This window comes from Podarcis melisellensis, assembly GCF_964234715.1.
Source record: "Podarcis melisellensis genome assembly, chromosome: 16".
Classification (NCBI taxonomy): domain Eukaryota; kingdom Metazoa; phylum Chordata; class Lepidosauria; order Squamata; family Lacertidae; genus Podarcis; species Podarcis melisellensis.
This window is the reverse complement of record NC_138533.1, coordinates 29,847,573-29,871,520: the sequence shown is the minus strand read 5'-3', so window position 1 is coordinate 29,871,520 and position 23,948 is coordinate 29,847,573. Positions and strand designations below refer to the sequence as shown.

The 23,948-nt window shown below is 49.6% G+C and overlaps 1 protein-coding gene and 1 long non-coding RNA gene across 4 annotated transcripts in view; both read right to left on the bottom strand.

The window, feature by feature from the left end:
- The window catches only part of TBX1 (T-box transcription factor 1), a 45,420-nt gene extending 25,745 nt beyond the window's left edge, over window positions 1–19,675 (bottom strand). Inside the window, exons 1-2 of one of the 3 annotated variants that reach the window (XM_081893359.1) lie at window positions 19,322–19,675; window positions 13,734–14,247 (exon numbers count right to left, since the gene is read on the bottom strand). In XM_081893359.1, coding sequence (XP_081749485.1) covers window positions 13,734–14,247; window positions 19,322–19,595 — 788 coding nt within the window. In that variant the 5' untranslated portion in view covers window positions 19,596–19,675. Of the gene's footprint in view, window positions 1–13,733; window positions 14,525–19,321 lie in introns of those variants that run through there. The other 2 variants (XM_081893360.1, XM_081893361.1) reach the window with 2 other exon arrangements.
- The window catches only part of LOC309359657, a 203,140-nt gene that overhangs the window by 33,646 nt on the left and 145,546 nt on the right, over window positions 1–23,948 (bottom strand). The gene's annotated exons all lie outside the window — the stretch shown is intronic.

The following is a 23,948-nucleotide window of genomic DNA, read 5'->3' as shown; positions in this document are numbered from 1 at the left end:
GAGAGCCGCTGGCTGTCAAACATACTAAGCAGTTCTGGGATAAGTGGACAGCTAGCTTTTTCCTGGCGTGACTCTGCGAAACAGCTTCACCTGCGCTCCTCACCCTGGTGTTTGGAAGGTGGTTACGCACAACCCAGGCAGCAAATGCAAGTCTCAGTGGAACTGGGGAGAAAACCTTTCAGCCCGTGTAAGACAAAACTAATTGCGCCTGCAGTACCTGATTATACCTAATTGCAAATTCAAATGTATCCCCATCGTGATTTATGACTTCCTTGATATTGTTTGTGGGCTGGAACTGGTCTGCGACCGAAATTCATTCCGTCTTTGAAGCCCGCGCATTCTCTCGGAAAGAAAGTGGCGTTAGTGGCGGGCCTAGAGATGAGCGCCTGTGATGTGACAAGGGTTTGGGTAAGCGTCGCCAGCCTGTCAGGGTAAGGTTGGTTAGTTAGGCTGGCAATGCCCTAAGAACAGGCTAAGAGGAACAGAGGAAAGATTCGTCAGAAGGGGCAATCCCGAGCGCTTAAAACCAGTGGGACTTGCTACCCAAAATCATAAAATGCTCTCCTCGGCTGGTTACGCACCATACATCTGAAGCAGATTACATCACACACACACGAGAAATCTTGGGAACTATAGTTTACCCGCCACATGGCTTCGGATCACAGAACCCTTTACAAACTACAGTTCCCATGGTCCTTTGGGGAGCTGTGCGCTTTAAACGTGTGGCGTGTGTGCGCGCAGCCCTTGTCTGGCTGTCGTAAACATGCTACTGGAAGCGAATGGGGAGCGCGCCCAGCTCAGTGGGCCAGCGAGTGTTCTGGTTCAATCTCCGGTTTAAAGGGGCAGGGGTAGATTTCATAGAATTGCAGAGTTGGAAGGGACCACGTGGGTCACCTAGTCCCTCCCCCTGCAATGCAGGAATGTTTCGACCAATGTGGGGCTCAAACCCTTGATGGCCCCGAGATGGAGTCTTATGCAGGAAAAGGGACGGTAGGAAGGAGCACCCGTCGGAGGCTTTGGAGAGCCGCAGCAGGGCGTGTAGACCAGGCTTCCTCAACCTCGGCCCTGCAGGTGTTTTTTGGCCTACAACTCCCATGATCTCTAGCTGGCAGGACCAGTGGTCAGGGATGATGGGAAATGTAGTCTCAAAACATCTGGAGGGCGAGGTTGAGGAAGCCTGGTGTAGACTACAGTGGTATCTCGGGTTAAGAACTTAATTAGTTCTGGAGGTCCGTTCTTAACCTGAAACTGTTCTTAACCTGAAACACCACTGTAGCTAATGGAGCCGCCCGCTGCTGCCGCAGGAAAATTTCTGTTCTCATCCTGAAGCAAAGTTCTTAACCCGAGGCACCATTTCTGGGTTAGCGGAGTCTGTAACCTGAAGCGTCTGTAACCTGAAGCGTATGTAACCCGAGGTACCACTGTATAGAGGGCGAGGTGAACCAAGGGCCTTCCTATGTTGTTCCTTAATGCACAACATAAAAAGAAGTTGTTTGTTAGAAGTGAATAAACTGGAAAAGAAAGGAAGCCGCGTTGGATCATTTTTTATTTTTTTTGGGAGGTGGGGAGTAAGGTTGCTGTAGGACCAACAACTATTCCATCCAAAGATGATGGAGAGCAAAGTTCCGAGTCCCCCACGCCACTTTTTCACAGAAGAGCTCTGTGAGATCTAGAAGCTTGCTCACAACTATGTTTTGTTTGGCCCTACGGTTCCCCACCCCACAGACCAATACACTGCTCTCACGCTCTCTCTCGTCTCCATTCAGAGTTGGGACCCCACGGGTCATCCAGTCCAACCCCCTGAATGCAGGCAACCCCACACATCCAATCTGAAACCATACGGGGAGCGCCCAGCTTAGCTTTGCAAATGTGGCAATTGTGTCTTTCATTGTTTCTTCTCACCCCGTTCCCTTGTTACAGCTTCGTGGTATTTTAGGGGCACCGGAAATGTAGATGCTGGTCACAGAGAAGAAAAGCGCAACGGTGCCAAAAAGGACACTTAAATCCCTTTGACTTCAGTGTGGTTTTCTTCGGAAGAGGGAGTGGCAAACATCTGCTTAAACTTATAAATCCAAATGTTTTCGCTTCTGGCAGGGCTGGATTTTTTTTCTCTCCCTCTGAGTCTCCCCTCCCTCCACCCCCCCCCAAAAAAAATACAATTCTAGGGGCCAAAAGAGGAAAGTGAAAGCAGCCTGAGGAACTCTTAATAGGCCGACCTTCGCCCACGTGGGTACCCCCCCCTCCTCCTCTACTTCTTTCGAGGGCGCACGCTGCTCCCGAGATTCAGCAGCTTCGGATCAGGTCCCACATGCACAAGTCTCAAGTATAATATTTCCTGCTCCCAGGGCCCAGGCTACCCCGCCTCAGGCTGCTGGTGGCGGCTTCTCCGCGGTGCAATGAATTAAAAACCCTTGCAAGCAGAAATCCAGCAGGAGAAGGATTCTGCCTCGCCTTTCATCCAGCATGCTTCTCTTCTAAGTGCGGGGAGCTTCTTAGCCGCCCAAGTTGCACTCAGGGTAGACCCATTAAAATAAACACACCCAAGTTAGTCGAGTCCTTCAGTTTTAATGGGTCTACTCTGCATAGGCCAAACGTCGGATAACATAAGACCCTTGGGAACGGGTGTGGACCGACCAGGTGAAACAGCGCCGCTTGAGCCTGCTGCAAAGCGGTTGGTTCTCCGCCCACGTTTCCCCCCGGGGGCCTGTCTGGAGCCTGCACAAATATGCGCGGCATCCTGGCTTGGGAACGATTCCCCCTCCCATCTTCAGGATGAGCGCCCCAGCTTCCATAAGGGTGCCAACGTGATTCTGTTGCACCAAAAGCAGGCGAAGAGCCGCCCAGTGGGACGTTAAAGGCCAACAGATTTACTGTGGAAGAAGTTCCGGTGGATTGGAGCATTCCCGGGGCAGGAAAAGCGTTTGCGCTCCGTAAGAAGGCGATCCTGTTCCAGTTTGCCTGAGCATGACATACATACGCGAACAGGAAGCTGCCTCCCATGGACTCACACTCATTGGTCCATCTGCCTCAGTGCTGTCTACACTGACTGGCAGCCGTTCTCCAGGGTTGGAGATGCTCTGACACTCAGCTACAGCCTTTCCCACGAAGCCCATTTATAAGCTCCATGAACGGTGCTAACTTCGCCGAAAATCGCTCTGTAAGACGCTTCTTCTTTCCTCCCCCAGTTGTTAGGGCACATCGTCTCCTAGTTTTTTTTTGGTACTCCGTGCTGAGCAGGATGCAGGACTCGGAAGTTAGCGGAATCGCATAGGGCATTAACTCTTATTGGGGGCGAAATGTCCCAGCGCAACCCATGGCTCTGGCAGCAGCCCCAAACCTTTGCACCCCAGCGAAAGTGTGCAGAGGAGACTAGGCATAAAAGCTGTGGGAATGTTAAGGAAGGTAGGAGAGGATATACTGTTTTGATATTATCCCTCCTCACTCACGCTAGTGAGTAAACAGCAGCGCACATTGCCTTTGCAACTTATTGGAAGCAAGTTGATGATTCATTAGAACCGTTTAATGAATGAAGCAAACAGGTCTGGCTTGTCCAGTCTGGATTGTTCCTGGTAAGTTTCCCCTTTATCTCCCTCTTAGAATAATAATAACACAACACAGTCTTCTTTAAAAGCAAGAATAAAGTTTTACTCACATTCAGTGCACAGCAGGAACCTGAAGGCAGGCTTTATCATGTGGTTACAGTGAAAAGAAAAAAGGGGTGCGGGTGGCACTGTGGGTTAAACCACAGCCTAACACTTGCAGATCAGAAGGTTGGCAGTTCGAATCCCCGTAACGGGGTGAGCCAACCTAGCAGTTTGAAAGCATGTCAAAGTGCAAGTAGATAAATAGGTACTGCTCCGGTGGGAAGGTAAACAGAGTTTCTGTGTGCTGCTCTGGTTCGCCAGAATCAGCTTAGTCATGCTGGCCACATGACCCAGAAGCTGTACGCCGGCTCCCTCAGCCAATAAAGCGAGATGAGCACCGCAACCCCAGAGTCGGACACGACTGGACCTAACAGTCAGGGGTCCCTTTACCTTTACAGTGAAAAGAAGTCTGAGCAGCATCTCAGTCTTTCTGCTTGTAGGCTCCATCCTATGTGAAGGTTGAGCCATGCGCTGGCTAAGAGCCAGGAGAGCAAGAGTCCAAGACTAAGAGTAAATTCTGGTGGCTCTTAAATGCAGGCATCTTCAATGGGGGTGGCCATAGGACTGTGGTTCAGGGTCTGCTTCGCATGCACAAGGTCCCACGTTCAATCCTAGCACCTTCACTTGGGGATGCGTCTGAAACCACGGCTGCCAGTCATTGTTGACAGCGCTGAGCTAGATGGAGGAGTGGTCTGAATCCCTACAGAGCAGCTTCCTCTGCGCCTATTCCCAGCTTGGCTCAGAAGAGCTTGAGGAGATCAGCCGAGGAAGGGCCCAGCATCCCAAGACTGGAGGCACGTTCCCCAGGTGAGACCCTTTTCCAGGGACCAAACGTTTCCCAGCTGAGGGTGCGGGGTGTGATTCGGAGTTATGCGTTTCTCAGAAGCTCAGCCTTGAGCTTAGACTGAGTACACTCCACCCGTTTGAAGCGCAAGGCTCTCCCGCCCCCGCAACAAAAGAATAATGCCAACTGCAGTTTGTTAAGGGTGCTGGGAACTGTAGCTCTAAAGGTAAAGGGACCCCTGACCATTAGGTCCAGTCGTGGTTGACTCTGGGGTTGCGGGCTCATCTCACTTTATTGGCAGAGGGAGCCGACTTACAGCTTCCGGGTCATGTGGCCAGCATGACTAAGCCGCTTCTGGCGAACCAGAGCAGCGCACGGAAACGCCGTTTACCTTCCCGCTGGAGTGGTACCTATTTATCTACTTGCACTTTGATGCGCTTTCCAACTGCTAGCTTGGCAGAAGCAGGGACCGAGCAACAGGAGCTCACCCCATGGGGGGGATTCGAACCACCGACCTTCTGATCGGCAAGTCCTAGGCTCTGTGGTTTAACCCACAGCACCACCCACACCCCTATAACTGTAGCTCTATGTGGGGCCAATTACAGTTCCCAGGATCTTTTGGAAGAATGTGTTTTAAAATGCATGGTGTGCGCATAAGCAGCCTCAGGCTTTCTGAGCCAGTGTGGCCTAGTGGTTAGAGTGTGGACTCGTATCTGGAAGACCAGGGTTCAAATCCCCACTGGGCCATGAAGCTCATTGGGTGACCTTGGGCAAGTCACGCTCTCTCAGCCTAACCTACCTCACAGGGCTATTGCGGAGATTAAATAAGGAGGGAGAGAAGCAGGTAGGTCACCTTGAGCTCCCTGGAGAAAGAAGTGGGATATAAATTAAAAATAAATCCTTAGGCGCCTTGCGCGCAATCCAGGCAGAGACCAAGGCGGGCGGGAGCCTTTTCTGAAAGCACCAGCCGGCTTCTGCTCACACAGCTAAGCGCGCAGCGCTCAACTCTCTAGATCGCCCCCCACCCCATTGGGAAATAAAGCCCACCTTGAAATCTATCAGGACCCCCCAGCTAAAATGTTTAACTGCTAAGCTGATGGGAGGACAAAGTAGGTGTCAACTCCGAGCAAACTTGTTTGGGAGCAAATCCCACCCGAAATAAATTGGGTGTCTAAGAAAACGGATAGGATGGGGCTTCTGAAATCAAATGTGCAGGAAGCCCCACTCCGAAAAATATATAATGAATTTTATATCAGACCAGCTTTCTGGGGATGGCTGGGTTAGCTCAGCGGGTACAGCAAGAGGCTCTTCATCTCAGGGTCGTGGGCTCGAGCCTCGCCTTGGACAAAAGATTCCGGCATCGCAGGGGGTTGGACTAGATGACCGGCGTGGTCCCTTGCAGCTCTACAATCCTCAAATTCTGTGCTTAAACAATCCCGAAACGCTAAGGCTTCGTCTCTAAGGACAACACCTATTGCAGTAGAGTGGTATTTACTCCCAAGTAAGTATGCAGAGGCTCGATCTACAAGGGGCCGGAAAGATAAAAGTTGGATAAGGATGGCCACAATCCGTCCCATCAACAGCGCAGTCGAATATGTATCTGCTCAGCCCTGTTGAGTTCGTTGGGTCTTACTCCCCGTAGTATAGAACTGTAGCCTCTGTACGTGGCTCCTCTTAGAGAATATGTCACAGTGCGGGACTTATGCGGCACCAGTAAACTTAGCAGCTTGTGATAAAGAGACACGCTTAGCTGTCCGTTTCTCTTGCTTCTAATCAGAGATGTCAGGGGCGATTCCCCGACACACATACACACACACAAAAAAGTTGTACCACCATATGAAGAAGATATCTGAGCAGGTTTGTTAAACTGGGTCCCTTTCAGGGAACACTGGTATGTTCTGAAAAATAAGGACAGTGCAGAATAGCACTTGCTGTGCACAACGTCGTCTAATCTCTCCTCCTCCCTGCCACAGAGCAGAATGACTTGCTCGTGAAATAGGCCTGCTAAGTCGTCTAACCTCCCCCTCCCCAAAACAAGACGGGCTGAATGCTCAGGAAACAAAAACCCGCCTGGAAGCGACCTTTTAAAAGGTTTACTGCGGCATAAACTTCTGCGAGAACCCAGTCCGCAAGATGCAGGGAGCTGGGTTGTATATCTAAATTACTTATTCGATTTGTATACAGTACCGCCTTCTCTGCCAAGGCACCCAAGGCGGTTTACAATTTAAATACTAAAACAAATGGATTATCTTAAACGAAGGCGGACAAGAGTCCTCTCCTGCCAGCTGCGTACTGCTGGTTTGTGGGCTCCCTGGTGCGTAGGTTCCCTTGCTCCTGCCTTCCCTCGGGGCACGCAGATCTTCAGCAGCTCCCCAGGCAAGGGGAGTTCAACGGGCGTTTACTCCCAGGCAAAGAGGCGCAGGCTCGCTTGCTCGCTGCAACAGAAGACTGGCCACCCCGTCCGGGAGCTGCTTCGCTTTCCAGGGAGAAAAAGCACAGGCTCCGTTTGAAAAAGACAGGCAGAGAAGGAGAGGGAGGGAGGGAAAAGTCTCCATTGCGGATTGGGACAGCTGTCCTTTCTGTTCCCGACTTTTCACGAGCCTCCCCCCTAACATTTCTCTGCCCACCCCCCGTCTGCGCTTGGGAGAGAGAGAGAGATTCTCTGGCCGGCTCCGAACCAAACATGCTCTTTGTAGAAAATGTGCGGGCATCTCTGCTTAACGGTGCCTGCTTGTCCTGTCTGGGGCAGGGGGCTTCGGAGTCGTTCTGGAAATAACCAAGCCACACACCCCCAGACCCGGAACGCAATATTATGTCAGGCCCTGAGCTGATAGTTTAACAGGAGGTGAACCCTATTAACCTCCCGCCCCGGTGTTTTTTCGCGTTTGGCCTTAAATGAAGCTTGAAAAACAAACACGTTAACTTGAGAAACTCCAGCTTGAAACACCACCGGTTTTAAGGAGTCGTTAAAATAAACCGGACCACTCGCCCTTACCAGGGACTAGAAGCCTGTTTTAAAAAAATTATATCGGCTTGTTTTGCCCCTTATTAACCTTTCCCTTTCCCCGCCTCTGGTAGAGGCTCTCAGAATTTTAAAACGGTTTGGGCTAAAATGTAAGGACTGTATACATGTGAGAGAGTTTAAAATACAGACAGGAACGATATCCAGTAACTTTTCCCACCACTTTCGCCGAGCATTTTTGCCTTTACTCGGAACTGAGTCCAAGTAAGTTACTGGGGACTTACTCCCCAGTAAATGTTTAGGAATTAAGCCTTAATTCTTCCCTCGCTGTTCCACTTAAAAATAATCCAGCAGATTCTCAAACGCGCAAGCACGATTTTTAGAAGACCCCCTAGAGAATCTTGCTTCGTAATCAACTCTACTAAAATCAGTCAAGACGAAGAAGCAAAGAAAACCGCTTTGGAGTGACCCACCTCCAAAGGATAATAAAATCGCTGATAATAGAATCGTGGTTTATTTTTCTACAATGTAGATGGGCGAAATCAAGTTCTAGAGCAGCAGGGATCAGAGCAGAACTACGTCGAGCAAACTCGCCCTGGCCGGACCTAAGCGTTTCGAGGATTTGCAATTGTAATTCTATTTAAAATAGACGTTTAGAAATTTGACAACCCGCTATTTTACACCCCCCCCAAAAAAATAAGAGTCCGGAAGGGGTTAACGGTTCGATTCACAAGCTCAGAGCCTCGTTAACATATGCGTAGACTTCAGATCTGCAGACCCTGAACACAGACCAGACCCTAAAACCGCTTACAGCCAGGGTTTTTTAATTTAAATAAATTAAGCTGTGTATCAGTGCTGCTAATAAATAAACACGTTCACTGGGACGTGACCCCCGTTGAAATCAACGGCGCTGACCTTTTCTTAAAAAGGAAATCCGTTTCAGATAGAGGGCTTCTCGGGGAAACCACTTTCAAATCCAAAAACCACGCCCCCCAACCCCCCCAACTCACTTATGGAGGCCCGGAATGTGGGCCCAGGAATGTGGGCAAATAATTCTGAAACCAAACCGAAATCAATGCGAAGAGCATTTTTCCCCATTGAAACAATCGCCGAGGTTTTAGGAAGTCGCCCATTCCGCCGCTCCATTATTTCAGCCCTACCATTTCAGAACAAAAGCAGCCATTGACTTAGACTAAGCTGCCGGATGGTATGAACCCTAATTCTCGCGAATCTGAGAGACAAACTGGGGCATCAGTTTCCTTTTCCCACAAGTCTTTGTTTTTAAAAAAATCAAAACAAAAAGCTCGCCCATAGAGAGATTCCTTTCAAATCCAGAATCCCAGCTTTCTTAAATGAACGTTTTCCACATTGTACTTTTTACTGCAATCCTCGCATGTATGTTTATTCAGAGGCAAATCGCATCGAGTCCAATGGGACTCAATCTCAAGTGACTGCGTATAGCATTTTAGATTTAGAGTGGCAATGTCACGCTTTGCTCGCTCACTTTTATGCGGGGCGTCCACATGAGGTAGTGATTATCTCGTAGCCAGTCTGTATTTTCCCCCATGTCCCTTCGGTTAGTTCCAAAAGGACTGGAAAGGAAAGTGTGTGTGTGTGTGTGTGTGTGTGTGTGTGCATGCGCTGTTTAAACGCAACAACTGTGTACATTTACATTTTCCTACAGCGAGGTTTACTTCTGAGCAAACACTCAAAGCGACAGAAACAACGCTAAGCAACTTCTGTTGTGCCTGGGGGAGGAAATTCATGTTTATGTATTAGTTAAAAGAGTTCTTCTAACACGATCAACAATTATAAACTGTGCCATCCAGGTAGAACTTTGGGGGCAGAAGTCCAGGGACCCACTCAGAAGAATGAGCAGGAGGGTCCCCAAACACGTATCTATAGAGTCACCGTAGAACTGTGAAGTCCAGAGTCAAATATTCTTTAAACTGCCAAGTAAAGTAAGTAAACAGAGTGTTCTTTTGTGGAAGTTTAAAAGGGGTGGGTATTCTCTTTCTGACACGGCTACATAACTTCTAGACCAGTTATTTTAAAAATCGCCTCCTAGGAAAGGAAAAACCCTTGATCTAAAAAGGCTGGGCAAGATCCAGGCAAAGCCAAGTTCGCTGGAAATCGCCTAGATTCCCCTGGGAGAGATCGAGTTGCTTACACACCATACATTTAAAGCACACACACACACCCAACACACAAAAGTAATCACGGGAACTGCAGTTTGTTCAGGGTGCTGGAGATTCTAAGGTGTAAACTAGGGTTCTCAGGACTGGGAAGGTATTTTAAACGTACTTTAAATGTATGACATTTTGATAAGAGAGGGGGAAGTCAATGCGGTGGATCGTGCCCAGTGCCTGCCAGCAGGTGTTCGGCTTCACTCCTTGCTGCAGAGGTGTAAACAGAAAGGGAAAGAGAGCGGGGGCGACTGGACACAGAAAATTATGTCCGGGTTGGCTAATAATTCCTACAGAGCATTCTCGGCAGGAGACGGTGGTAGACTTGGCAGGCTTTGTTCCTTTCTGCTCACGGTTTGCTACCAGCAAACATGTGCAGGCGTTTCTGCTTCCCGAGGAACAGCCGGAGAGAGAGAGAAAAGAAAGAAAGAAAGAAAGAAAGAAAGAAAGAAAGAAAGAAAGAAAGAAAGAAAGAAAGAAAGAAAGAAAGAAAGAAAGAAAGAAAGAAAGAAAGAAAGAAAGAAAGAAAGAAGGAAAGAAAATTCCCCCAAAGCGTCAGACCCAAATGGGACTCCAGCGCACACCGGGCCTCTTCTCTGCAATGGAGTCTTTTCTTTCCAGAACGAAAGCGGCTCCTCTCCAAAAAGGTTATGGGGCTGACAAGCCAGATCCGGAGCTCCTTGCTCTAACAAAATAAAAGTGAGCCCGTGTGCCGCGACTGGAAGACCAACGATATTTGCCACGCTGGTTAGGATCAGATTCAAGGCCCCAGCTAGCCCTCCCCCCTCTCTCCGCATTCTTGCCATAAAAAGAAGTTAGTGACTGTGATTCTTCAATCAATTCCCCTTTGAAACCAGCGGGGCTGATCTACCAACTGCTGGCCGTATACCCACAGAGGATGTCGCCCTAAAGATTCTTGGCTAGTGAGGAACTGAACCTTGCTGGGTCTTACTTCCGAGGAACTAAGCGCAAGCTTGAACTTTCTCCCGACGCGGAAGCGGAGGTCTGTTTATAGCGCCTTGGGCGGCGTTCATTGCCTCGGCAGAAACCGCTCCATAGTCGGGGCCCCAACGGAGCAACAGCTCCTAATAATTTCAACTTAACCGAATTGTGGGTTGTTGCTGTAAGAAAACCGGAGCATAATATATGACAACTCCTGCTGGGATAGGAAAGTTGGGGGTGGCCGTGTGCGTTCAAGTTAATTTATGCGGCCCTCTGAAGTAAGTGTTTCATTTAGTATATACACAAAATTTAAAGCGCAAAAAATAAAATTTAAAAATCCCCAACATTTTACAAATGAATGTTTAAATTATGCTGTACTAAGGCTTTAACGAAACAAAATACTTTAAAAAAAAAACCAACCTATTTTTGTTTTTATTGTGTATGTATATATACTATATATATATGTACTATAGAGAGAGAGAGTTTGAGAGGCCTGCTGGGGCGAATCCTGAATTTATTTTACTTCCCTTCCGAAGGCATGAATAGAAAGCGATGACTAAACAGGCGAAATCCCATCATTTCCCCCGCTCAAAATAAAGTACTAACAAAGCTCCGTATTGATATAACCCCCTCCCTGTATTTTTTCATATATATTTTAAGCAATGTAAACACACGTTTGCCTCTCCGCGCTTCCCCACACATTTATAAGAGGCTTTCTCTGTTCTGCGCTCCCAACTCTTCTTTTCTTTTCCACACTGAGACAAAACGCAGAGCTTCCCTTAAAGAAACACAAGTGACTGAAAGCAGATTACCCTGAAAGAGTGAAGTTTTTAAATATATATTTTCTTCCAGAAACAGGCCTATAAAATGTTTCCAACCTATCTATCCCCCGAAGGGAATTTGAATTCATTCCTTAGGAACTTAAAAAAATAAAAAAGCATTAAAACGGCATTGAAATTCTGAACTTTAATTTTCTGCACTGTGGTGGGACGGAAGAAAGAAAGAAAGAAAGAAAGAACCGCATGTTGCGAAACCCACATTTTACGCGACTCAACAGAGATTAGAACCCAAACTCCGGACAATGAAAAGAAACGACGCGTATTTAAGATTTTAAGCAGATTTTGCGCCAGCTAAAATATTAAGATATATAATTTTAAAGCGTGCAGCGTATCCCTGTGGAAGTTAAAATCTCCGCTCGACTGCCGGGATCTCAACGTTTAATTCTGATTTTTATACATTTTTTCTTCCCAAAATAGGGAATGAACCCTGGTGGTCACGCGTTGACCCCTTTGCACGTTACAACCCGCAAACCAGGTCAGGCCAGGCGAGCTGCTTCTACCTGAGCGAAGGGTTTTACGGATCGAGGTTGCGTCTTCCGCCGAATCAAAGGGAGATCGCTGACGCCCCCACCCGAAACAATTTATTTAGGTGAAAATGAGTCCTCGTTAAATCAGCCGGAATGACAAGTACACGTTGTTGCGTTCAGGATCAAAGTGGATCAGCCAGTTTTGAGTACGATTACGTTTAGTTAATTTGTGGGCTACCACCTTGCGGGAAGCTATTTTAAAGTTATAATGGGCAGCAAATTATCGGAAGGAAATGACGAGGAGGGTAGGGTGGGGCGGGGCGGTAGAGGGAGCGCAGGCTGCGATCCTAGGCGCGCGCGCGCGCGCACACACACACTTTGGAGCACTTCTCATTCAACTCAGTAGGACTTCTTTCTGCGTAAACGTGTACAGGATCTATGAAACCGTGACAGCGTTGCTTTTTAAAAACACACATTGTGCATACATGTAAAGATTGGGTCTCAAGAAAGAGTTTTGGAAGGATGAGGGTTGATTAAGACTGTTAATGAACTAATCATTTAATCATCGCATTATGATGATAATAATGATCCTCCACACCTATTTTTCAAATCAAAAAGGTTTCCACCAGCGTTAGCCTGTACTACTGTGAACTGTAAAGGGGATTTTTTAAAAAGCAAAGAAATCAGCAACATTTTGGGTCAGATAAGCCGAGATGTCGCTACATGAAATCCGGAGTCAATAAAGTGAAGGATCCTGGATCACATAGTCTCACTTGGAAGTAAGCACCGCTAAAGGAGGAGAGGCGGGCACGAGCGAAAGTGGTTGGGATCGGGGCGTTTAGGGACGAATTCGTTCCTTAGTAACTCCTGCACTTAACCAAAGCCACAGCAAGAAGAGCGTAAGGAAAACAATGAAGGGGAGGGTGAAAAAAAATGCCACAAGCAAGCAAAGGAGGGGGGGGGGACCTAGTGGTATTCACGACAGGAACGAAGAATAAACTCCAGGAAGTCGATTAAAAGTCCCAACGCGCTCAAAAGCTTTTACTATCCAAAGCGCGCACAGAATCGCAGCCTTAACGCCGCAATCCTCGGCGTGTCTTCTGCTCAGAAGAAAGCACAACAGCCCTTGCAAGTTTCAGCAGGCATAGGATCGCAGCCTTCCCTCCTTCCCAGTCCCCCCAGATTATATTTATGTATTCAACGGGACATCCCTGAAGCGCCCAACTGTGGCAGGATCGTGATAATAATAATAATAATAATAATAATAATAATAATAATAATAATCGCCTTAAAATAAATAAATATTGCCTGCCCATCGGGGCAGAAAGCACCTGAGAAGGGATCTTTCGAGGAAGAAGTTTGGGGGGGTGAGGAGAAACGGCGGCTCCCACTTCCTCGGAAGGAAGCCCTTAGCGCCCCACGGAGTCCCATCATGCTATCCTTGCTCAGAGTAGCTCAATTGAAGTCAACGGACCTGACTCCCTTAGACCCGTCCATTTCAAAAGGCACCACGAACGAAAGCCTCTCCCGATCTCCTCTGAGCAAGATTCCCCCCCCCCCCATTTACTCCAGACTAGGAAGCCTGGAGAGGCCGGGAATCAGTGGCGTAGCGTGGGTTGTCAGCACCCGGGGCAAGGCAAGTAATTCGCGCCCCCTAACCCGTGGATTTGCACCCCCTAACCCGTGGATTTGCACCCCCTAACCCGTGGATTTGCACCCCCTAACCCGTGGATTTGCGCCCCCTAACCCTAACCCCCAGATGTTGCGGCCGCCCCCCCCCCTGCACCCCCCACGCTATGCCATTGCCGGGAATGGCATAATTGGAAGGGACCTTCCGGGATCATCCAATCCAACCCCCCCCCCCCGCGCGCAAAACCAGAAAGGGGAGGAAGGCGCAAGGGGCTCTGACCTGCCGGCCTTGGTGACGATCATCTCGGTGCCCAGCTGGTTGAACTCGTCCCACAGCGCCTTCATCTCCAGCTGCACGTTGACGTTGGCCACTTTGGGGTTCTTCTTGACCGGCGCCTTGGCCGAGGCCGGCGCCGATCCCCCTCCGCCGCCTCCCCCTCCGCCGCTCTCGGGGGTGTCGGAGCTCGGCGGCGGCGGCGGAGGAGGGTTGGCCCCGGAGCCGCCTGGGAAGGCGTAGCCGAGCTGCTGCGGTTGCTGCTGGCTGGCGTGGTGGTGCTGCGGCGCCGGTGGCGGCGGCGGCGGAGGCGGCGGGTGTTGCTGCTGCTGCTGCTGCGCCGAGCAGGGCTCGTAGTGCGGCGGCTCATGCTGCCCGTACGGGTCCCCCGGCGACGGCGAGAGGTGGTGGTAGCCGGCCGCGGCCGCCGCCGACGCGTTGAGGCTGCTCAGGCTGTTGGCCGTGAAAGCGGCGACGTCGCAAAAGTGGGACAGCTGCGTCAGCCAAGGGCTGGAGATGGCTGAGATCATGCCGGAGGAAGAAGAAGAAGAAAAGAGAGAGAAAAGGAAGGAAGGAGGGAGGGAGGGGGGGAATAGAGAGAGAGAACAGCGGGCGGTCAGGTCGGTTGCTCGCTCGCTTCCCGGAGCTGCTCGCCCTCCTGAGGTAAACTGGGCCGCGGCGCCACAGCCGCCTCAATTTATAGCGCCCCGCCGCTGAGGGAGAAAGAGAATGGAGGCCCCTCTCTCTCTCTCTCTCTCGGTTGACTTGGCCTCTTCTCTTCTTCTCTCTCTCTCTCTCTCTCTCTCTCTCTCTCTCTTTCTCAACCCCCCTTTTAAAAAAAAAAGCGCTCGGCCAAGTTCGCCTCAGCGCCGGCGGGCTCGCTCCTGCGCTCTCGGTGGCGCGCCTGCGCGCGCACCAGAAACTTTACAGCTTATCCCCGCGGCTGCTTCTCCTCATAAACGCGCCGGGGGCTCTCCGAGGAAGGAGCGCGAGGCGGCAACCGCCTCGGCTCCGGCTTCTGCGCCGGAGAGACGCCGAGAGAACTGAACACCGAGAGAGAGAGGCCCAGAAAAAGCCCCCCGCGCTCTGAAGGAACGAGCTCCTTTTCTCTGGCGTTTTCTCGCTTCCTCGAGAGAGCGAGCGAGCGCTACTGACAAGAACTCCCTCAGACTGCCTCGCTCTCTTTTTTCTCGCGCTGTGGCGCTCCTGACTGACTGACTGACTGACTGACAGACGGACTGAGTCATTCCCCCGGGGACTGGGGGGGGGGAGCGCGGCGGTGGAGAGGCCTGGGCGCGCGCGCCACGCTCTCCTATCTCCTCCTCGCGCCCAGCCCAGCAGGGGACGTCCCTCCTCCCACCGCCAAACTCTTTCTCCCCCCCTCTCGCGCTTTGGCTTTTGGCCTCGCCCCTGAAAGGGAGAGGGCGAGTCAACCAGCCCGGCCGTCAGTCAGTCAGCCAGCGAGCGCTGGCGGCTGGCTGCCCGGGCAGGGCTCGGCACCTCCGCCCCCCACCCTCATCCTCTTTGTCCCCCTCATTTTTTAAACGCCCTGCTTTGCTTCCATTTTCTCCTGACTTGGCTGTGAGGCGGCCTCTTCTCTCTCTCTCTTTCTCTCAGCAGAGGGCCTCCCTCTTTTCGCTGCCACCAAACCGGTTCTTACTTTCCTCCCCCCCCCCTCCCTTCTTCTTCAATGGCGATAAAGGGGAGCCCCTGCAGGTAACGCGCGCGCGCGCGCTTTTCCTTGCCTCGGGAGCCGCGGAGTGATTGACAAGCGGGGAGCGCGCGCGCTTGGAGGGGGTGGGCTTTCCCTGGAGCTCTCCCTTGGCTCGCTCTCCCAGCTTTGATGCAAGCAGAAATTTACATGCAACCTCTTAAAAAAACACCAAAAAAAAAAACAACCAACCCACTTGCATCTCTTCTCATCCGCCCCAATTTCCTATTATACTGCAAATTAATTATCTGCATATTATAGATGCGCAAACTCATCCAGCACCACTGCAGCTTTCCTACCCATTCAAACAGGCTCGTTTTTAACCCAGGACCTCTGAAACTTCAGCAAGCGCCGGTCCACAAATCTCTTAAGCCGTATACTGGAAGCAAAAGCGAGGGGCCTTATTTGAGCTCTTAACTCTGTTTAAATAGCCAGGAGGGCTTGGACAGGAATCCCCTCTCCAGCCCGAAATTGTCCGAATTAGGCCCCCGATCTATACAGTGTTGAGTGAGTTTTACTGTCCTATATATGAGATTGCAGTACTCATCCGGATTGCGGGCTCGCTAATATGTGAGCACAGTATTGGAGAGGGTAGGGGGATAAATTCGCTGTTGCTAACCCAGAGTCAGATCACTGATCTATCTAGTTCAATATTGTCCCCAATGACAGGCAGCGGTTCTCCAGGGTTTCAGAAAAGGAACATTCCCAGCTCTGCCTGAGATGCCCGGGACCTTCTGCATGCAAGGCAGACAGATGTCCTACCACTGAGCTTTGACCCCCCCCCCCCAATGCTCAGCACGCTGGAAGGAATGAAATGGTATTGGTTTCAATAAGAGGTATTATTATTATTATTAGATTAGTTTGGGAAGTTATTGCTATTATTAGATTTCCGTGGGAAGTGCATTTCCTTGGAAGTCAAGTTCCAAGGAAACCACAGAATTATTCGGATTCCTCTGTTCGGATTTAAAAATAAAATTAAGATTAAAGTTATTCCTGCGGAGAATACTCACTGAAATCAGACTGAGTGGGCATCTTTTCCTACACGACTCTTTAGATATCCTATTCAATGGAGTTTACTTCCTTTCAAAAAAAAATGTTCCTGTAAGAGAATTGGGTTACTAAGAAATTTGGGGAAAGTTCGGCAGGACTCTCCTGCCGAGGTGGAATCCCGCTATATAATGAAATAGCGAATATACAATAGAAGTTTTATTGTTGTTTAAGTTCAAGTAAGTATAGTCTGTTTTAAAAGTAACCTTTAAAAAGCAACTTTTTAAAAAGTTCTTATGGCTTAATTTAAGATATAGCGTGGAAGCCCGTCGTATTATTCAGAGCTACTCTTGGACACCTCCTCAAGCCAGGAGATCTCATACTGGAGAGAGAGAGCCATGGAAGTGAACGGGAACCGCGCAGTACCACATCTCTCCCATTCACTTCCGTGGGGTTCCTATAGGTGACCTTTCCGGGAAGTTTAATTAATTAAATTTTATTTGTATCCTGCATTTCCACCAGCTAGTTCTCCCAGGCGGTTTACAAACACGTGCTAAATCCATATTGCGTCCTGTGTTATTCGCTTGCTGTTTAGCACTGTGTCCTTGCTGCGCTGTAATACAGCATATACCCTTTATTGCTCTGGTCGTCTGGATGAGCCCCCAGTCTCCCCCCCCCCACAAATGGAATATTTGAAACAAAGAACTCTCTCCGCCACTCTCCAATTAAACGACTTTATTGATTTCAGCTACTCTGTGGCCTTGTAGAAAATCGCCTCCTGGCTTTGAACCAGCCGGGGTTTTTTAAAGTTCTAAAACCATTGTTTTATATTTTCTATAAGCGCCATATGACTTCCTATACCATAACACTGCTATTTTATTTTCTTTCTAATTATTTGTATTTCTTCCAAGCTCTGTAATCTAGTGAATTAATTCCTCCCCGCCAAGGCTAACGCCCCGTTGAAATGAACCGGGCTATCGCAGTGGAATCTAGCACAAGTTCATTTCTGTGTGTTTATTTATAGTAAACTTTTTTTAAAACTTAAATGGAACTGGCTTCCAAGTTAAGTGATTAAGATCTCTGTATATAAAATATAACCCAGTGTTTACCATATTTACCGAGAAGCAAGACTCAAACGTGTTTTATGTCAGCTCCTGTGTGTATAATCTGCATCGTATATGGGAACCATCCGGTCATTCATTTATTCCGAAGTTTCAGCCATTTATTTTTCAATGAGTGTTAAGGCTTCACCTCTTCCCACTCAAAGGAACGGGACTTTAAAAAGTCCTGTGGTTAGATTTGCGCGCCCTTGACTTTTCTTATGTAGAAGGGAACTATTATAGTTCCTTGTAAATTTAATAATAAGAATAGAATTTAATTATAATTTCATAATGAGAATAGAATAGACCTATATGTCCCAAATACTCAACTCTCTCTTGTTCTTACAGGCAAATTAGAGAGAGCTTCTCCCCCCCTCCCCCCAAACACACACGTGGTCCTTTCCTGACTGCGCTGCAATCGCTGCTAATAACTCCATAGCTCAGGGCTACTTTGCTAATTGACAGCGAAGCAGCACATTACAAGCATGTGTCTAACCTAGATTTACTATCGATTTGAGAGAGCCTGTGGTTTGTTTGTTTTTTTCCGTGGGCGGCGGCTCCAGTTGCTAACGTTATATGTGCCACCCAAATGCCACAGATGCTTTTACTCGGAAGTCAACCCCACTGGGTTCAGTGGGGCTGACGCCCAGGTAGGCTTCTGTTTCGGGACTCCAGTCTCGGTTTCTTTTAGAGGAGAGTCCTTTTCCAAAGAAAAGACGCCGGGCGGGCAAGCAAACCAGAAGTGGTTGTGGTTTAGTTCCAAGTAGATCGGTTAACTTAAACAAAAGTACGGACTATATTTCTTTTTTTAAGAACCCCAAACAGAACTGCAATGTTTGCTGCTCACAGACCCATCTGCTCACACGGTGAGTTTAATGCTAAGTGACTTGGTAATGCTGCACAACATTCATCATAATAGTAATTATTATTGTTGTTGTCGTTAATTATTATGAATTATAATGGGTACTCCAAGCAGAACCCATTGAAACTAATGGGCGTGACTAACAGGTTCATTAGCTCCTTTGGGTCTTCTCTGAGTATATCTCCGCTGGCTACAGCCCGGAGCTGGAGGATCCGGGGGCGCTTTTTGCTGCGGATCTCCATTGGGGAGGTTATATATGAGGAAGGGTCGTTCGTGGCTTAGCGGCAAACGGCATGCTCTGGAGGCAGATGGCTCCCCAGTCCAGTCCCCTTAGGATCTGGAAAAATCTGCGCTCCAGACCCCCGGAGACCCAGGGCCAGTAAAAAGTATTTAGAGGAACCGACGGTCTAACTCGTCAGCAGGCAGCTCCCTAAGTCCAGAAGCCCCCAAAACCCGCGTTATTCCTCGGCGACAAAGCGCCACGGAAAATAATATACGCGAAACAAGGCACATTTTCATTGCGTGGAAGTTCCCTGGAGCTAGGGAGCCGGTGCAGGGCAAGCGGAGGCGTGTCTACTCGGAAGTAAGCCCAGGCACCTTGAATTCCCAGGTGTCGGCGTGCGGGCCGCAGAGGGACTGGCGTGCTGCGTTTTGCTTGCTTTGAGGCTGTTGTCAAAAGGCGTCTCCGGGTCTCCGAGCGCGGCAGAGCTGGGTTACTCTAACCGGGAGAAGAGTATCCGAGCAAACTGCGCGAGTGTCTGTGGGCGAGATCCCCGGAGATCCCTTCGCCCTTGACCTCTGGGTGCTGGCTGCGCTAAGCAGTGGCAGAGGGGCGCCACATATTTCTGCAGACATCCCCTCTCCTCTCCCCTCCCCACTATCTGATTTCTTTATTTTTTTGAAAGCAAATTTCTCGAGTCTCTTCGCCGCTTACCTTCCATATCCCGGGTAACGGCGCTAAAATGCATCCTTCTCCGGGCGGCGGCGGCAGCGGAGGGGCTGTAAGGTCTGCGGAGGGCCCCCCCGACGGCGGCGGCGGCGGCGGCGCTGGGCTCGGAGTCCAGCGCAGCGACTACAACCTCCTCCTCCTCGTCGTTGTCGTCGTCTTCTTCGTCGCCGCCTCCTTTTCCCTGGCGCTCAGCGGCTGAAATCAGAGAGGCGATACTGAACGCGTTGGCCTTGGGGGAGAGGGGGCTCGCGTCGTCCATAGGGGGGCAGAGAACCACCGAGCCCGGCTGGAAACGGCTCGCCCGTCGGGGAGATCAGCGCGCCAGGGCCAGCTGCGCTGGGACGCGCGCGGCGCGCATGGCAGGGGCCCGGCGGCGGCCCGGCGGCAGAAACTGCTGCGGGAAGAGAAGGAGCCGAAGGAAGTTTCCGAAGCGGCTCCCCCACCCCTCTCTCCTCTGCCCTGGCCCTTCCCTCCCCCCCCCCCTTTCCAGCAACCCATCGCCCTTCCCTCCTCCCAGCTGGCGGAAAGTGGCTCCGCGCGCCTTGGCCCAACCCGAAATCTCTCTCCTCCTCCTCCTCTGCCACCTCGTCCCCCCTCCCGCTTGCCCCCCCCCCCCGCACCTCGGATCTGCAGCCGGCCTAACCACGTTTACTCGGAAGTAAGCGCCGCGCTTGCTCAGGGAGGTTTACCTCCAGGTAAAGGCCTTAGGATCAAGTGGAATTTTATGTTCTTGCTTTCTCCACCCATCTCTCCCGCATTCTTTCTCTTTCCCCAGCAAGGAATAGTTCGGGTAAATGCTCCTGGTTTTCCCTTTTCCAGGTTTCCCCTGGATTTATTGCGTTTATTTACACCACTCTCCTCCCTCCCCGGAGCGCACCTTCCTTGCAAGGCTGAGGGCGCAGCTCCTTTCCCTGTCGCAGAGGATTCCTCTAGCTAGCTCTGCGCACCTTCCCGTGGCTGGCGATGCCACACGGACTGAGAAGGACGGCCTTGTGCCCCGCCGCTAATTTCGCATCCTCCACTCCCCGCTTCCTTTGCGGAAACACTACCAGCGACAAACTAGCAAAGAAGAGAGCTACAAATTGGAGAGGATTGTGGCGGCGAGCAGTAGAGCTGGTAGACTGCGTCTCCTTCATTTTTCCAGTTACAGATAGGTAGCCGTGTTGGTCTGCCATAGTCAAAACAAAAAAAATATCCTTCCAGTAGCACCTTAAAGACCAACTAAGTTAGTTCTTGGTATGAGCTTTCGTGTGCATGCACACTTCTTCAGATACACAGAAGAATGTGTATCTGAAGAAGTGTGTATCTGAAGAAGTGTGCATGCACACGAAAGCTCATACCAAGAACTAACTTAGTTGGTCTTTAAGGTGCTACTGGAAGGAATTTTTTTTGTTTTCATTTTCCCAGTTCTCTTGCCATGGCCACCAGAATAATAATAGCAGAAACTTTGTGGGGAGTCTGCCCAGGTGTGGAAGGACACCCCAGAATCACCAGGAATTACGTATATAGGAGGAAGCAGCGCAACCCCCTCCCAGAGTGAGTCCAGCCTAGAAGCGAAACAGTCTGCTCTGCAGTTGCCCGAAGAAAAGAAGGGGTCATCTCGCCCCGCAAGACCTTGAGAATGAACAGTCCCTTCTTCAGCTCGGTCTATGAGCCGGCACTGAAAACGGTTTCTCCAGAGGTGCGTGTGGACAGATTAGTTCTACTGTATTTTACTGCTTCGACCTATAAACAGGCCGCACTATTAGCGGTGACCCCACCGCACACAAAGACACACACACACGCCCCAATACACCAATCCCCTGGGTTACTGTATCCTCAGAAGTGCGTGCGCTTAGATCTCCCTCCCTCCCATTAAAGCGCGCGTCGGGTTCTGCGAAGCCGCGTTTCTCTGCAAAACTGAACGTTGCGTAAGACAGCAATTACAGCTCTATGGCAATTATGGTGAGGAGCCTTGATTTGCACCCCAAACCTCTCCTCCCCTCGCGCCGGAGATGTCATCGCCGACCCATAATCTCTGGCTCGAGGCTTGGGGACGAGACACGTACCAGCTTAGTTTGCGAAGGATTGCCAGGGGTGGTTTTTATTTTTTGCGGTGGGGGGGGGGGAATACCGCCCCAGACCCAAACAGCACCTGCTTAAAAACTTAAAACACTTTCTCGGGGTGGAAATAAGCTTCGTAGAGACCTAGGCAGAGACATCTCTTTCCGATCCAGGCTCAGACGTCCAGAGAGGCGCGGGCCACTTTCGGTTTTTGAGGCCTCAGGCTATAATAATCTTTTTAAAAATAATAAATTGGGGGGGGGGGGAGAGAGAAAACATATCCAAAAAGTGGATGGTTTGTATAATCAGCTTATCTGAGAGGACACATTCACCGCGGTCTAATCCTGAGCCATTCCAGCCGTTTTATTGCATTAATATCTAGGAACACTTTAAACTATCTAATATGACAAAGTTCTATATTGGTCAACAACAAAGTCTTTGATCAAATCCCTTATTTGAATTATATTTGAAGCTCTGAGCCGAAAGGATATGTCATTTTTTGGTCTGTTAAGCAAAAAAATAAATTGCAAAAAGATATCAAATCCTCCCAAAATTTTTAAAAAAGTGTCTAAATTTGAGATTAAGGTTAAGAGCAAATGGGTCCCCCTTCCTAAAGCAAAATTACTCTAGGAATGAAATATGAACCGAGTATGAATCGGGCTCTCAATCCCATAATAGTCCCAAACTCTTCTGCGTTAGTATGATTTTATACCAACAGTAACTGCGGAGTATTTATCACTACCGTTGTATAGTATTCAGAGTAATCCTCTTACAATTAGTAGGGTAGTACAATACATTCTATTAAGAACGTTTACTTGCGGCTGGAGAATGCTTTAAGTGAGAAACCATAATAAAAAGAATTAGCAGTTCTTAAACAATGTTTCCATCTGGATCGAGAACGCTCTCTTGGATGCAAAACGGTGATAAACCAGGATGGATACGGAAGAAGGAAGGAATTTTACATGAACTATCCCTTTGGGACCAAAGCTACAGTAAAAAGAATTATGGATCTTTTGTGCAATGCTGAATTCGGAGAAAGAAAGAAAACGCTTTCTGGGTTCCAAACCGTATAAAAGTCATAACTGTTTTGTGAAATCGCAAAACATTCCCAGGTGCTATATCTCTCGGGAGTCCGAAAGCCCGCGAGCCTTTTCTGGATAAAGACATACTTAATTTCTGGACTTGCGACCGAGGTACAGAGAGGATTTGTGCCGGTTCACTCAAGTCTCCAGCCCTTGTCAGGTAAAAGGGGGGACGGGGACGAATGACTCTAGAGTTGAGCCTTCAGCGCTGGTTTCAAGGACACCCCGCCACCGAAAAGACCCCCACCCACTTAAATCTTCGTGCCACGGGAGCCTTCGCTCGGCTGCGCACGTCTCGGATCCCTTCCAGGTCAGAGGCTGCGATCCTAAGCGCACATCCTTGGGAGTAAGCCCCATTGAGTTCAATAGGACTCCCGAGCGAGCTAGGCGCAGAAACACACACGAATACATCTGCTTAACTGGCCAGGTCACCTGCAAAGGCTGCCTTGAAGCGCCGTCCCCCTTTTCTCTGCTGCAACGTTAGAAGGCCAGACGCAGAGAACAGGATCGCTTTTCTCGGCTGCTCCCGGCACAGCACTCCTGCAACCCGATCTGTCCTCCGGCTACAGACGAGCCCTTCCAAGTCCGAAGGGATAAGCAGACTTTGCCTCCCCCACTGCATTATACCCAAGACCCTTCTCCACATGAGCACCCACGGAAAAAAATAAAACAAACCCAGGCTAGGGCTACTGGGATCTCGATGGGTACGGCAGACACACCATCGCTGCAGGGTCAGGGAGCGTATTGAGTGTTTTGCATAGAGACTGTCTGCAATCAACCACCATTATCATTATCATTATCATTAAAGGGAGAACAGCCAAGTGAAACCTCTGAATTGGCATTAATCAGGAAGTTCGACCGCATCACTCCTGGACTGAATCGCGACAAGGGCTTGATGTTAAGTTACACGTGCGAACCCGATTCTTCGTGTTCCGAGAGACGCCTGTGTTATCAGCGACAACTGTCTGCAAACCGCCACCGGGAATCACGGGATCTGTGTTCTGCTTCTGACCTCAATGTTTACAACTCCCCCCCCCCCCGAAAAAAGCACCACTCTCACATGTACATATACTTGTAAAACAGAATAAAACTCCATCTATCTGATGAAGTGGACCGCAAGCTACGGAAGCTTATTCCATCATAAATCGACGAGGTTTTCGAAGTGCCGCAAGGCTGTTCCATAATAAGGAGCAAAAATATATATTTATGCAGCACATTTTTTAAAAAAATACGCTTAAAATGAATCAGGAGGATTTACTTAACATTAGCAGTCCTGGCCAAGTCAATGAGATCCCCATGGAGTCCGTAAGAAGTGGGCTGGATGTTATCACGCAATGGATCCCTCGATGACCACGATCGCACGGATATTCCTCCGTGTTTTCCAACTAAGGGAGCAAGTCCCACTTTTGAGTAAGCCGTAGAATATTGTTCCAGGTCAGTGGGGGTAGGAAGAGAGGCTAGCTGTTGTACTTTCAACCGGTCCCGTT